Source organism: Drosophila obscura, unplaced genomic scaffold (assembly GCF_018151105.1).
Source record: "Drosophila obscura isolate BZ-5 IFL unplaced genomic scaffold, ASM1815110v1 contig_179, whole genome shotgun sequence".
Taxonomy (NCBI): Eukaryota; Metazoa; Arthropoda; class Insecta; order Diptera; family Drosophilidae; genus Drosophila; species Drosophila obscura.
In genome coordinates, this window is record NW_024542766.1 from 3,339,996 (window position 1) to 3,355,385 (window position 15,390).

At 39.8% G+C, this 15,390-nt stretch overlaps 2 protein-coding genes and 2 long non-coding RNA genes across 18 annotated transcripts in view; 2 read left to right on the plus strand and 2 right to left on the minus strand.

Annotated features, from left to right (window-relative positions):
* Window positions 1–48: 48 nt before the first annotated feature.
* Window positions 49–1,735, minus strand: LOC111078236. Of its 3 annotated transcripts, XR_002608238.2 has the most exons (5): window positions 1,610–1,734; window positions 1,289–1,559; window positions 821–1,218; window positions 174–320; window positions 49–115 (listed from the first exon to the last, which is right to left on the minus strand). It is a non-coding gene; the product is annotated as an uncharacterized LOC111078236 (long non-coding RNA). The 3 variants fall into 3 exon arrangements; XR_002608239.2 differs by having other exon boundaries at window positions 835–1,559; window positions 1,610–1,735; XR_002608237.2 differs by having other exon boundaries at window positions 821–1,559; window positions 1,610–1,733.
* Window positions 1,736–1,979: 244 nt separating this feature from the next.
* LOC111078229 overlaps window positions 1,980–15,390 on the plus strand; it is a 42,593-nt gene continuing 29,182 nt past the window's right edge. For 5 of the 7 annotated variants that reach the window (XR_005967591.1, XR_005967592.1, XR_005967593.1 and 2 more), the window contains exon 1: window positions 15,000–15,224. Coding sequence is in view for 2 of the 7 variants with exons in the window: in XM_041592457.1 (XP_041448391.1) it covers window positions 2,158–2,192; window positions 2,927–3,239 (348 nt within the window). In the remaining 5 variants the exon portion in view is untranslated. Of the gene's footprint in view, window positions 2,193–2,926; window positions 3,462–14,999; window positions 15,225–15,390 lie in introns of those variants that run through there. The other 2 variants (XM_041592457.1, XM_041592458.1) reach the window with 2 other exon arrangements.
* Window positions 13,132–13,984, minus strand: LOC121403966. Of its 7 annotated transcripts, none has more exons than XR_005967600.1 (4): window positions 13,865–13,984; window positions 13,555–13,710; window positions 13,214–13,443; window positions 13,132–13,146 (listed from the first exon to the last, which is right to left on the minus strand). It is a non-coding gene; the product is annotated as an uncharacterized LOC121403966 (long non-coding RNA). The 7 variants fall into 7 exon arrangements; XR_005967598.1 differs by having other exon boundaries at window positions 13,214–13,446; XR_005967599.1 differs by having other exon boundaries at window positions 13,551–13,710.
* On the plus strand, window positions 14,073–14,615 carry LOC111078228. The gene is made up of 3 exons (XM_041592459.1): window positions 14,073–14,157; window positions 14,211–14,399; window positions 14,459–14,615. Exons 1-3 carry the CDS (start codon window positions 14,130–14,132, stop codon window positions 14,557–14,559), a joined length of 318 nt encoding a protein of 105 aa, XP_041448393.1. The 5' UTR covers window positions 14,073–14,129; the 3' UTR covers window positions 14,560–14,615.

Consider the following 15,390-nt stretch of genomic DNA (forward strand, 5'->3'; position numbering starts at 1 on the left):
GTTATATATACAATATATTATATATATTAATTAAATGTTGTATCTGTTTAAGTCACGCACACACTTACCCATCCATATGTCTGGCTGGAGACCAGGACTGCAAATCCACTAAAAACTATAAACAACAAAATTACATGTACGAGTATGTTGCTGCTTTTGCTTTTACATATTACCCATCCATCAGTGGGGCAGTTCATCAAAAGCTGGATGGGCATGGGAATGGGAATGGGTCGTTGGGTGTTGAAGCATCTGCATAATGTTGTGGCACACAGGACATATTTCAGACGTACTTTGGCTGCCATCTGGGCTGTGAGTTTTATCTAGAATAGAAATATAAATGTAAGCCATCCACCATCGCCTCGAACCGTCATCCAAGTGTTTTGGGTATACTGCCCACTCGCATAGTGGATTCTAATCAACTCGATCTCCATTCATTTAACCCACTAAAACTACCTAAAACCATTTGTAACAATTTTTTAATCGAATTTCCCCACATACATTCGGCTTCCAAACTCTTGCGCGTTTTTATATTGCAACAATTTTTCATCGCTCCCCATGGTGCATTGGCCGGAAGAGTTTTTCATGTATGTATTTTCCATCAAATTCGATGCATGACCGATATGCAAACACGCATAAAAGTTATTAAGCTGCCGTTCGGGTGCGCTCCGTGGCCACGATCCGCCCGCTGCCAACGGCATTGCACACAAAAATGGCCACCGAGCCCAGAACTAATGCCAATTTATGGGAGACTGCCCTGAAGGCGGGCCCACATCCTCCTCCTAAAACACACACAAACCAAAAAATCTATCCATTGGCTTACCTGAGCCCACCCACCTGGCTCCATTCCACCTGACACCACTCCACTCCTGGCGCTCCCATTATGCATAATTTGACATGTGGCCATTGCGTAAGCGAGGACCACGCTTTGCGTGTGGACTGAAACGAGGCGACGCTTTCAAATTATGTCTAAATTGTTGACCGACAAAACTGGCCGGCATTTCTCTATCTCTAGGCGGCATATGATTCCCGCGTGGGACGGTCTACCACCCACTCCACCGCCTCCTCCTCCTCCTGTTGGTGGTGTTGGGTGGCGCCTAATCGCCGGCAATTTGTTGACAGATTTGCATGCTCCAAGCGAACAAAGACGACGCGGCTGCCACCTTGAACAAATGCCGCAAATTCCAGCCAAACGAAGAATCCGGCGAGGCCATGGCTAGGCTAAGGCCCAAAAGTTGCAGTAAAACACCGGCACTCAGAGGTTCGGCGGATTGGCACCCACTCCACTCACCCACACGCTCCCAGTACCAACAGCCGGCGCAGACGCAGCTCAAAGTGTGCTAAAAAGAGCAAAAGCAGCGAAAAGAGAACGAGGGATTTCGTTTAGTTCGGATTCTCACGTTGCGGCTTTTGCTTTGGCGGCCACTTGACCTGCAGTTGGAATTGAATGCACATGACTCGGCACAGCGGCAGTCAGATGGATGCAGACTGGGTGGCCCCCCACATGCTTTAAGTGAATTAACGTAGCAACACCCACAGGCACAGGCACAGGCACCAAGCGGCTGCAACACAGAAGTCAGGAATTGGTTGTGGAAGTGGGTTAGCTACTTACTCAGCAACATCAAACGAATATTTATGCATTTACTTATTGTGTTAAGTAACTCCAATTGGTTGTAAACTCATATTTTTAATTGTTTTCCGTTTGTAAACAAACTTATAAAATAAGCGTTAGGGCATTTCGACAACGCGTTAGGGATTTTAGCTAAGATCAGGTATCGATAACACACAACTTCAACTTGAGCTGAGCTTTATTGATCAATTGATATGAATTAACACGTGCAGTTACATATTTATATTATATGTAATGTAATTTATGTAGCTTTAATTAAAATGGACCATTTCAGGATCAAAACAAGGCAGCCCTAAGCTACTATCGGTATTTAGCAATATCGATACGAGTATCGGTGCCATGAAAGCGGATCGGCAAGGCAAGTGCCATCGCAAGTGAAACGATCAGAAAACGTAAATAATTGTTTTCTTTAACAAAAGTGATGTTATTGTGTTAAAGTTTAAGTTTTTAAGTGCAGGAATAAAATAAAACAGTCCAGAAAACATTGTGCTGCCGTAAAATGCTTTGAAAACGTTTGAAATGTGCTGCATATGTGCAACGTGTACAAAAATGGCGGCGTTTCAAGGTTAGTGTAAATATTGTGACAAATTTAATTGAAAATTTATATATCTTGGTAAACTTAAATCTGTGGAAATTGTTTGTCATCCCCCACATTGTGTGTTTCGCTAACCCCTTGAAACACTCTGAATTTTCGCAGCAAATTTTCTGCAAGATTCCGCGTGCAGTGTGTTGTTGGGGGGGGAGGGGTGCTGTGCTCCTTTGCCAAGGAGGGCGAAAGTACTTGGAACTGTAGAATGGGAGAGGGCGGGCCCAGACGATGACGTCCAACGTCGTTGCTCATTAAAAACTTTTAGCCAGTTCGAACTTTCTGAGCCAAGAGATAAACAACAAGAAACACAAGAGAGCGAAAAGTGTAAATTATAAAATGCACAAAGTAAACGAAAAGGGCGCGAAAATGTTTGGAAAATATGAGATGAGACCGAAAATTGGAAAATGGAGAACCTGGGAATTGGAGCAATGAGGGGAATAAGACTTGCAGATTTATTTTTGGAATATATATATATATGTATGTACGTATATACAGCGGTCATATGCTTCAAGAAAGTAAAACGAAAATGAAGTGAAAAATACTTTAATTCTCTTATGGGTTGGTTGTTGTTTGGTGGTGTGGTGTGGGTGGGGTGGGGCGTATAAATTTCCGTAGCATTCCCCAGTTGAATGCACCAAACGGGAAACATTGTCCATTGCATATTTTAATCAAGGGAAAATTGTATTGAAAAATATTGTTAACAATAACAGGCAGCAGCGGCTGTGGCGGCGGACGTTTTTAAATGACCCAAGCCCAATACAGCGGCCAACATGTGACACACAGAAATGGCGGCGACAATTAAAACTTTTTACTAGCATTCAAAGTTTTCAATATAAACCGAATGGTTGTCGGTGCCATATCCAGAATGGATCCCGGGCCATGGACACTGCACTGAGGGGAACCGTAAACGACCACTGCCATGAAACCACTCGCAACAACAAGAACAACAACAGCAGCAGCAGCAGCAGCTCGCAACAAAAGCAGAAACGAAAAGCACACAAGAAAGAGGGGGAGCTGGGCTGAATGTAAACGTGGTTTGAACTATCAGATACCTAGTAATTACACAAGTGGCATGGAAACTCAATTCTTTTAATTGCAAAAATGCAAAATAAATTTAGTTTTAAATTTAAATTCAATCAAGTGTTACTAGCCTTCGTACCAAAATACCTTCAGCTAAATAAATTTTTTTCTTTGGTATACATATTCAGTGTGTGTCCAGATCTGGTGCAGCTTAAAGTGTGGGTACTCCGATTACTCCCAATAATTAAATTGGGTGGATATTTGACATAAATTTATAGCTATAAATCTATAATCTATATATAACTAAATATAACTATTTAGATCTTTCTACCGAAAAGTAGACCCATCTAAATCCCCCTCAGACCCACTAAAACGCTCATAGTTAGAAGAAAGCTCAGATTTTTGATGTAATATCAAACCAATCGAGCAGGAATTATGTTTTATAAATTTTCATATGTAACGAAGTACCAACTTTACCAATTACACACGCTTGGTTTTGTGGGCAAATGCCGGGAATAATATGATGACTTTGTAAACCTATTTGAATTGATATATATTTTAGATTAATTTGGTGTTGTGTGAAATCAGATGACACCTACCTGGTTCCTTATATAGTCTAGCGTAACAATTAATAGTAGCCAATTCACATAGGGGAACCGGCAACCAGCACCCGTCCTTAAATATACAATGGCTGTTTGGGCTGTGCTCGTCACAAACGTTCTGGCATTTTCTTTGCCTTCTTCCAAAGCTTCGCAACAATCCTTTGTCACTTTCTCCCATCAGAACCTGCAGAGAGGCCAATAGAACAAATGCTAGAAACAATAGCTGCAACCTCATGGTGGAAGGAACTAATATCGACTATATTGCGGAAGACAAACTTCTACGCGGATGTTATTTGTTATTTGTCGCTCGATTTGCGACAGATTAGCTATGTCTGTTAGTACAATTATTCCATGGCTCCTATATGGATTACTAATCCGAATTGTTCTATATTATGCAACCAAGGTCAGTTTAGTGCATGAGACAACTTTTGCAAATGTTTATTTAATGAAAAATATCATGCCCCTTCTATATTCTCAGGACACTTGGGTTCCTTGCAAACGACTTTGAAAATATCCATAGAATCGTTTGTAGCTACACAGAATCGGAAAAAATAAAATAAAAGAGATGTGCTTTGAGAATAACATTTAGGCAATATCACCCATCAGCTCCTAAATCGATAGCACACTGAACCTGGTCGATTACACATTGAGGGACCCTATTGTAACAGGTTCCAACAATAGCACAGTACGTTGAGAATATCAATTCCCCTTGCTAACAGAATTTTCCGCAGCATTTTACTTGCAGCGAGTTCGATGAGAGCTTAAGAATATGCCTGATAGTGTAGTAGTTATAGTTTCTGGACCTTGATTTACCTGCAAAAAAAGTAAATATGCAGCCTCATGTTTGTGCAACACCCCACTAATGTGGAGACTAGATGAAGCAGAGGTTTTTGTTAGATTTGCCTGATTTGAATTAGCTATACAATTATGCTATAAGTGTTTTCTGTATGGAATGATGACCGGCAGCACAGTAAATTAAAGGTCAAAATGTATGTTGGAAAATGTATATTTAATAATGTAAATCCTTGTATATACATATCATCACTTTTGTTTATTTTTCGGTGGATCAACACACTTGGGTCCCTTGTCTTTGCAATTGTCCTCGATAATTGCTATAACGTTTCTTGGATCTACATAAGAAAATAGTATAAATTTGATGACAAGTTTTGGCAATTGTATGACCTACAACGACCCAGTAGCTTGGCAATACATTCTATCTCGTCCATCGTACATTGAGGGACCATCTTGTAACAATCTAAGAAGCCATCACGCATGCAGTACTGCGAAAACTTCTCATTTGGATCGTTGTCGCACAAGGTGTAGCAATCGTCTATCGCGTCACTCGCAGCGAGTGCAATCAGCGCTTGAGGGAGAGCGTTTATTAATTATAGAAATGATTCTGATGGTTAGATTACCTGCTAGAATTATCAGATGTAACTTCATGGTGATGCAACACTCGACTAGAGTGGAGTCAAGATAGAATTGAGGTTTTTATAGCCTCACCGGGCTGATCTGTGGGATAATTCGAGGCAATATGCGCATGCACACAGATAGCTTTTAGATAACGAAATACTCTACGTTTACAGCACATAAAATAGGTTTATAATATTTTAAAATACTCTGATATATATTCTTCATAGCTTGTGGATCTTACACAAATTGGGGTTTTTTTTTGCATGAAAATTGTAGTTATGACGCGGATACGGAAGCTCTTTTGGAATAGATACAAGAAAAAGTATCAGTTTTATAATCGGTTTCGCAATACATATGTATATGGTATTTACAGGTATGACGCACCTTCCTTATCACGCTTTATGTAAACACATTTCATCATATCCACTTGACATTTACGAACCATTGCATAACATCCGCCCCTGGGCACCTGTTCACTTATCCAAAGGCAGCCGGTTTTAACATTTGTTGACTTGTCACACAAGTCTGCGCAATTTACATCCTTCCACTTTTTCATTTCCACCTTCGGATCGTGTGCAACGTATTCAGCGTATGCAACGTATTTAATATTTATTGATATTATAAATACTAATGGAAAGAGATTACCTGCCAGAGCCAATATATGCCACCTCATAGCGAATAGAAGTATGGGCGTGGAGTGGTGCTGCAGCTCAAGCTGTGGCTTTTTATTACCTGTTGAATTTGTCATGAATACCTGGAAGCCAATAGAAGAAATGCTAGAAAAAATAGCTGCAACCTCATGGTGGAAGGAACATGCGACTGAATCGTTAAAGACAAAGGATTTGGATTTTATCTGTCTGTCGATTTGTGGCAGATTAGCTGTGCCATTTAATACAATTATTCCATGGGTAGGAGTCATGGATTGAGATTCCATATTAATATTCCAAATTATTCCATAATAATTTATGAAACGCGGCATTCCCCAACCAAAATCAGTTTAATACATCAATTAGCTATGACTATTGAAAAGTATATATTTAATGATGTAATAAATCCTCGGATGTACATTTCAGAACTTTAAAATCTATGGATTAGCACACTTGGGTTCCTTGTCTTTGCAATTGTCGAGGACAAGGAGAGAAGTTAGCAACTCTGCTGGATCTACATAAGAAAAGAGGATACATTTGAGGGTAAGTCTTGGAAATCTTGGATAGTATGACCCACCTCGATCCGTTTTATTGGCTAAACATTCTACGTAGTGAATCATACATTGAGGGAGCATCTTGTAACAAGTTTTATCATGCAGGCAGTACTGTGCTTTCTCATCTTTCTCATCGCGTTTGCACGGAACGAATTTGCAGAATTCAAACGTCTCACTCGCAGCGAGTGCAATCAAAGCTTGAGAGAGAGAGATTTAATTAATTATAGAAATGATTCTGATGGTTAGATTACCTGCTAGAATTATCAGATGTAACTTCATGGTGGTGCAACACTCGACTAGCGTGGAGTCAAGATGGAATTGAGGTTTTTATAGCCTCACCGGGCTGATCTGTGGAATAATTCGAGGCAATATGCGCGTGCACACAGATACAGATTTTAGATAACGAAATATTCTACGTTTACAGCACATAAAATTATATTTATATTTTAAAATACTCTTTGAATAGATACAAGAAAAAATATCAGCTCACAATAGATTTTGCCATATATGGTATTTAATATTTATAGATATTTTTTATTACCTGTTTGATTTGTCATGGTTTTTGGGAATTAGCTATGCCCTATCAGCAGTACGATGTGATTATGCCAGATGCTTATGCGTACCCACGTGTTTGGCATACCCTGCGCCCTTCTTTCGTGCTCAGTAAAATAAAAGAAGGGGAAAAGAAAATGCCGCGACATTGCCATACTGTGTACAGAGTGCCGCCGCCGCCAGGCGGGGCAGAGTTCGGAGTGTGTCGGGAGGGAGTGTGGCACGTGGATCGTTCGTTGAAAGCGGCGTTACAGAACAAAAAAAAAAAGAAAAAGAAAGAAAAAGAACGTGCCTGTGCATGGGGAAAGTGCAGAAGGCCTGCCGTAGGGCATCTGCCGTCGAGTGCAATATTTGTCTATGAAAAGGAAGCCGTGACAACTGTAGGGGGCACTGTGGAAAAACCGGGAATTTCAGCCCCTACCCCTTCCGCTCGCCAACGACAACTGACTGTCGGTGGCCGGACAGGCGGAGCGGAGCGGCGTGGCGTGGCGTGGCTTGTATTGCGGGCTGCATTGCCAATATAATGCCCCGCAACGGATGCATTGCAGTTGCTTAATAAAGCTTTAACAAAAAATGTCGAGAGAGCCACCTCCCTCGGCGGCTGAAACAGCAAAATATTTAAGTGATGGATGTGGATGGAAAGTTACCTTTTTTCCTACGTAAAATTGTATATAAAAATATGCGTATTTCTCCCTCTCTCCCACTCTCTCTCTGTGGCAGAGAAATGCGAATATCTGAAAGGGCTTAGCCCTGGTTTGCATACAAAAAAATACGACTGGGGAACTGTCATTTAAAATTAAAGTAAACGTTAAATAATGGAGGAAATTTAAAGCTGAGCTGTGATATCATTTTGATATTTAAAGACATCGATTCTCAAATGAAAAGTAAATATACTTTGATTGGAATTCGGGGTGTGATGGCAACAATATTTGTGGATGCGTATAGTTAGTTATAGTTATAGTGGAATTAATGCTATTTCTGGAATACCTCTAACATAATACCGTACGCTGAATGTAGGCATAAACTAGGAATAGTTACTAAAACATAGTCTGAGATTTGTTTTATTGACTTTTTTCGAATATTCTTGTTTAAAATATTTTAAAATTTCTGAAAATTATTCTATAATCAGAAATACACAGTCTCAATGGAATCAAAGATCCTTTCTAAGCTAGAAAACTTGCAGTCCCTTTGGCCACCCAAAACAAACCAAAAATCAAAGAAATTCGATTTTTGCAACATTTTGTTGCTACAATCAGCATTTCCTTCTTCAATATTTTGTATCAATAAAAAACGTCCCAAGTTAACTCCACAAAACCAAAGTCGTAACCGTCATAGCAATCACATTTTGTCAGTAAACAGCGGCATAAACTTTTCCACCAACTTCCTGCCGTGCAGAGCTTGGGCCAGGCCAGTCCAGCCCGAGCCCAAGCCCGAGCCCGAGCCCAAGCCATTCTTTTCATTGCAAGACTTGGCCACATTAAAGTGTCCTAACTTTTTGGGGGACCCCAGTCGATGGTGGTAGGGTAGGGTAAACACCATGAATTATGTAGAATTTAATCCAAAAGCTTTTGGGAAGGAAAAACGATCGATGTTGGTCGGGTGCCCCGCAGCGGGGCCTTGAAGATGTTTTTTGTTGGCAGGAAAAGCTAGAAAAAAAAGAAGAAAGAAACCAACAAATTGTTGGCAAGTTTTGTAGCGCAGAAGCCTAGGACCTAGCACTAGGACCTAGGACTAGGACACAGAGAGGCATAGAAAATGGCACAATAAACACTGAACGCATATAAAACGACATTCGAGTTCATTTGTTCGGCGCGTTTGCGGTGTGGCAATGGTCTAAAGGATGCAGAAGGTCTGGTTTTTTTTGTTGTTTTTTTTTTTGGATGTATAGGGGTGGAGGACTAGGAATGGTATGGCCAGTGGGCGTGTCGGATCGGGTCGACTGGTGCATTGTACTCCCTGCTGTTGCTGCTGCTGCTGTTAAAAACAATGCCACGACGGCGTGGCACCGAAAAATAGCTGCAACAAACTTTTGCAAACTATACAATTGCATAAAATCGTAAAAAATTTATAGGGAATACATGGGCGCTCTAGGGGTGGGGAGGGGATGGACGGTACTCTCTCGACTCTCGAAAACAGGAGCAGTAACAAGAACAAGCACAATTGTTGCCATTGCAATGGAGAGGCGTTCGCGAAAACAACGACACACAACAAAAAGAGAGAAAGATATAACTACATAGGCGACTGTGTAATTGCGCTGCCAAAATGCAACCAAAACAATGCACAAAGCGAGGGGTGGAGGCGAGGGGCGGCAAATAAATAAATTTAAGTCAATATGTAGCGGCAAAAAAGTTGTTGAAACAAATTAAACAATCTACCCGCTGGCAAAAGGGTATCGCATTTCGTGGCCACGAGATGGGATTACTTGATTCGATTATTCCATTAACTAAAGGATACTGATGATTAAGATGTAGCCAACTTTTGGGCAGGAAAAATTCATAATAAGTGATGCCGGTTTTGCAGAGAAGAGAGGTTAGGAGGCGGTAAATCTATCAGAACTTCCTCTGTAGAAATTATATAAAATTTAATTAAATTAATAATAATAATAATTAAATTAAATAATAATTAAATAAAAATACATTAATTAATATAAATATATTTAACCGCTATAAGATTCATGCCTACACTGATCCTTTGTTTTATAAGATTTTATTTATTTATATTTATATCTATATAATATATATTAATATATCTACGAATCGTTCCGTATGCTCAGAACTATAATAAATTACGAGAATTATCCAGGATAATTTCTGAGATACACATTTCGGTATACAATTAGATATAACATTGATTCCGATAATATATTTTTGTACTTTTTTTTATACATTCTTGAATTGATCCAAATTGAAACACACTCCCAAGAATACTCAATAGTAAACAACCCCAGTTCAATCTATTTATCTAAAATCACATAATTACAATTATGATAGAATAAATTTAAATATTCATTGCAGGATATCTCACATCTACAAAGTTTCTACAACATTCATCTCTTTTGTATTTATAGTTGATTTAAAGTGTTCCTTCTTCCAAACCAACAGCAGTTTATCCCTTACAGCTCTTGAGTACTCAATCAGATCTTATTTTTAGTTACGTATGTACTGCCAAGGCATCCCACTTACTCGTACCTGTACCCGTGCCCGTACCATTCATCATTCAGATTTTATGTACCATTCATAACGTCGTTTTTTGTTTTGTTTCGCTTTACTCTCCAATCCACCTAACTGTTCGTGCATACCCCAAAGCCTAAACATAATTTGTATTGTACTCCACTGTACTTGGCTCAGAGCGGAGAAAAACTGCAAATGAACTTGGACCGTGTCGTGGTGCGCAGTTTTGCAGACTTTCCTCTGGCTGCCACACACCGCATGTTGTCGCTTAGCCTCGGGTCTCCTTTTTCTATTGCTTTCTTTCACACTTTTATATATTTTTTGGTGGCAACCGAAAACAAAAAAATATAACGCCCCGGCACGTTAAGCCAATATTTTGTGGCTGCTTAAAGTTATTCAAAGCTCTGTGTGTGCTCTCGGGGCTTTGTGTTTCACTTTTTTCGCTGTTCTCCCTAAGTCTTGCAGTGTCAGCGAAAAAAAAATAGGAAAAACAATTAACCCGCGCAGAAAGTTCGGAATCTGAATAAACCAGACGGTCGAAACCCACCAAACCTGAACCCAAACCCTGATGAACTTCTGGATGAGAAACAAAAAAAAAAAGTGAGAAAACGAAGCACCCGCATTGACTGGCCACAGATTTTCTAGTTTTTATTGTGCCACTCTCTCTCCTAGAGGGTGTCCCAGAGGTTGAGTCTTTGGGTAAATGTCCAGAGGATGAATTCGGGGGAAATCTGGCCCCTGCCTGCCTGCCGGTGAGGGATGAATGTCCGCTTAGTCCGCGGGACACTTTTGTGCCGCTTGGCGGTTTGAACATTTTTTGTTCTGCGCCCCTCCCCATCGTAGGTGGCCGCCAGTTTTCTTTTTCGCACACACATACGAGCACTACACATAAATTGTTCACCGCTGACATGGTGTCAACCTCAACCTTAACCATTCGGCGGCGGCCATGGAGCAGAAGTTTTCTCGTACAGGGATGGATATATAGAGAGAATAGTTGGAAGAATGGAAAAAAGCAGAAGCGGAACTAGCTCTGGCCTGGCCACTGGCAACCGAAAGAAAGGGTACAGACAGACACCTAATGACACTTTTTATGAGACCTTTTTTTGGCATAAAAAATACTAATGGGAACTCGGGTTGAGTAAGAAAACGTTCAAAAAAAATGTAGACAAGAGAAAATACTAAATACTACTAAAATCGATTTATAATCGATAATAGCTCGAAATAATCATAAATCGATTGTTGGAAACCGATTGAATTCGACAAAAAATATAGAAATATAATTTAAATGCAATAGATAGCGCGTGAATATATCGATCTTTATAATATTTGAATTTAAGTTTAAACGAATTGAAAGTGAAACCTAGAGACCAAATGAAATGGAAAGCTCATCGATACAGGAAACAAATCCGATGAATTGAAACCAATAATATTCAAAGCCCATCAAATGAAAGGGCATCACCGCAGTAAATGTGGAACACACAGGCACACACTCACCCACAAATTATTCACTCGTATGCCATTGATTATGCGACGAGATCTTTCCCCACCCTCCTTTCTATATGAACCATGAAGCTGTGTATATAATGACAGGATCCTGATTTTCCCCCCATCCACTAATTCGCTTTTGTGCGACTCGAGTCAATAATTAACGGATACGCCTCATTTGCTGGCTCAATGCTGGCTAAAGCCTCAAACCTCATTAGAGTAGACCCTGAAATCAAGATACGATACGGTACATACAAAAAGATACACTGAATGTATCTGTGTATCTGTGACACTGTATCTCTGTAGCTGTAGCTGTATCTGTGCATTTGTAGCTCTGACTGTTTTTCGTATTTGTACAAGTATCTGTGCATTTATATCTCGCATCTGCATCTGTATCTGTGCATTTGTATCGGCAATTGCAATTTGTTGCTGCATCTGTATCTGATTTTAATGAGCTTACATGGCATAAGTAATTTAAATTGAGACCACTTGTGAGCAAAATGAGCTCGAAATGCTCTATACCTCAAGTGGAAAGAGTTGAATGGATACCAATGGCGGATGGCTGATGGTGTGGATGGTGGGGAACTGGAGTGCCAGTGCCACGGCAAGTGCTTGCGGCATGGATCGACGCATGCAGCCAGGCTGGCAGGCGGAGGGGGGGCTGTAAGAGCCGGATTGGCGGTTGGCTCCTGCCGTCTGCTTGCTCGTTCAGCTAAATGAATAAACTTTTTCCGCTGCATACTCTTTTGGGCGGTAAATAGTGTTAAAGTTCACACATTTGATTTGTTTTTTTCATCTTTTTTTCTTTCTTTTTTATTTTTGGGTTATTTCAGTTTTTCCGTTCCTCGTTTCCCCCCTCCCCCTTATGCATGCAGTGTGCTTGCTTCATTCACATTCCACTTGACTCCTGTGTGGTGTGTGTGTGTGTGTGTGTGTGTTGACTCTTTTTTAGCATTCACAAATTTTTTGACAACATTTGTTCCTCGCAAAATAGTTTTTCCATTATGGCGGCGGCGGCGGTGCATGCTGGCTGCTGATGGGGCACATAGATGGGTATGGTAATGGGTGGGGGCTGCTGCCTCGTATATAAAGTAACCGAAACAACAAAAGTGTAAATTAGCTTTTGGCTGTTGTTGACGTTGTTGGGTTATTTGTATACCCCTTTAATCGTTGTGAAAAATTGGGGCTATAAGTTTAAGTTTAAGTTGGAGACACCATTAAAAAGAATTTATAGATTTTTGATGTGTAAAAAATAAAATACATATAATATAATATATAATATATATAAATATAATATATAATATATATAAATATAATATATAAAAAATATATAAGAGCTGCCTACTTTTCTGGTATCAGATTGGATCAAGTTCTGTTTAATAAAAATTAAGAAACTCTAACAATTTTGAGTTTGTTCACTTATGAAAATGATTTTTCTCTACGAATATAGTATAACAGAAATGGTCGCAATTGTGTAAATATTCCCTCTGAAATTAAGAAAATAATTCTCACAGATCTGTCATGGTTAAAGCGCTCTACATTTTTATTACCGACCTTCTTAGTACCAAAATCGTATAAATATTCCATTTTCAATTTATTTTAAAATTTACAATTTAAAAATAAATCTTAAAGCCTCCGCTGCATATTAATGCTCTCTTTGTCAAGTACCAGGTAGCTCATAGGTCGTGGCAGTTACGATATTTTACTATATTGTTGGTCTCTGGGCTTGAGCTCCTCCTCTGGCTCGATCTGGCCCTGACTCTCGCTCTGACTCTGACTCCCGGCTGCTGTTCAAGGGAAAACTTTGTCATTTGGTTTTAATAAAAACACTTGCACAATCACACTCGCTTTTGCCTCATCCACACACTCGCTCAAATGCACTCACACTTACTTACTCGCGCCCCCTTCCCTCCCGACGACCCTCCTCATGCCTGATGCGGCACTTCATTTACGCCGTTGCAAGTAGGAAAAGTTCTGTTTGAAGGGCTTTTCGGGGTTATTTTTGGGCTCTGTATTTAGATTGGAAGGCCCTGTAGAGGAGGGTCCTGCTCCTGACACGCCAGAAACAACAGCCAAAAGCCCACAGCACAGCACCACGCAGCACAGCACAGCACCGACAGAAACCGCAAAGTTTATTTAGAAATTAAAAATGTTTTGAGCCCTTGAGCCACTCGTGAGCAAGGCCTTGCACCGAAAAGTACTTACTTGTAATTTGAATGGGGAGAAAAGCTGCTCCTAAAATATGTAGTTAATAATAATTTGCAGTTGCAAATGAAGCAAATAAGTTCCCCGAATATAGGAGTGGACACGATCTTTATGCATGGGTATCTGTGGGTTTGTTTCAACTCTAAAATAGTTACACAATCTCTAAATGTGAAACGCATAACAAATCCGACACAAATCCAGTTAATAGTCGTATAATCTCAGCTACACCTTCGTTCTTCGATAGTCTACCATAAGATTCCACAGCATGAGGTTCTATTTACTGATTTTAGCGGGTAATAAATCTATTAATATCTCATTTGGGTTAATCTACCTGCAACTTCTTCAGCATTGCTTCAAATTTTAATTAATTTTGTTGCTACCGATGAGAAATGTCACAAATTGTGTGATATTAAGAAACAACCTCGTCTTGAATCGTATTGTTCGTATATTCCCCTATATAAATGCTGGAATGTGATACCCACAAAATGTAATGTTGAGATGAAGAAATGTTTTAATAAGAAACTTAAACAACCAGGTGAATTTTTCCCTATATTATCTTATGCTACAGATATTATTTATTTTGTCCTTTGACAGATGAAACATTCTTGAAGGGTCACTGTAAAAGTCTCCGGAAAAAACCCCTCTGCAAAGTCAGGGAATACAACATTACATGGAGTTTAAATACTGACAAATAAAAGTCATAGTCCGTGCCGAAAATGTTGCAATAAATAAAGGCTTTCTAAAGAATGGATATAGCTATGGCTATATTATTTGCTATACTAATTTCCCATAAGTGAATGGCACAAATATGCTAGACAAGAATTCAGCACGAGTGATTCTGCTGTTTTGTTTTCTCGAAAAATGCTCAAAAGTCGCCATGTCCTATCAAATAAAAATAAAAAATAAATAAAAAAATAATAACAGCTGATTTAATATTCCATACCAAAAACAGCTGATTTAATGGTGGAAATAAGTATATATTATATATTCTCAGTTCCAATAAACTTCCTTGAATAGGTGAAAAAATTTCGAATTTTACGGGGGTTATAGTGGATCCAATTGCATGACATGAAACGCTTCATTAATAATGCTACAATTTATATTATTATTATAAAGAGAAGTGTCATATAGAAATCTGGTAGATGCACTGCCTGTTCCATTGCCGCGAGCTTAAATTTAGCATCGTAACAGACAAATAGTTTAACTGAATGGAAACTACAATAAAAGATAGAAAATGGTGCCGTAACCTACTCGCAGCAGAGCAGACCATCCGCAGACGCCACACCGCAGATGCCTGCCTTGTCCTCCATGGCTGAGGCTTTGGAAGGGCGTTCAACTTGATTGAATTGTCGCCGCAGCGGTGAGACTTTGGGTAGTGACACTGTTTGAGTGAGTGTATCTATGCATGTGTTTGTGAGTCCATGTGTGTCCCTGTGCTTGTGGGCAGAGTGGTGTTTGTGCGTGCTCGTGAGTATCTGTGTCGTCCCTGTCACTGTTGGCATTTGCAAAATGCAATCAAGATCGGA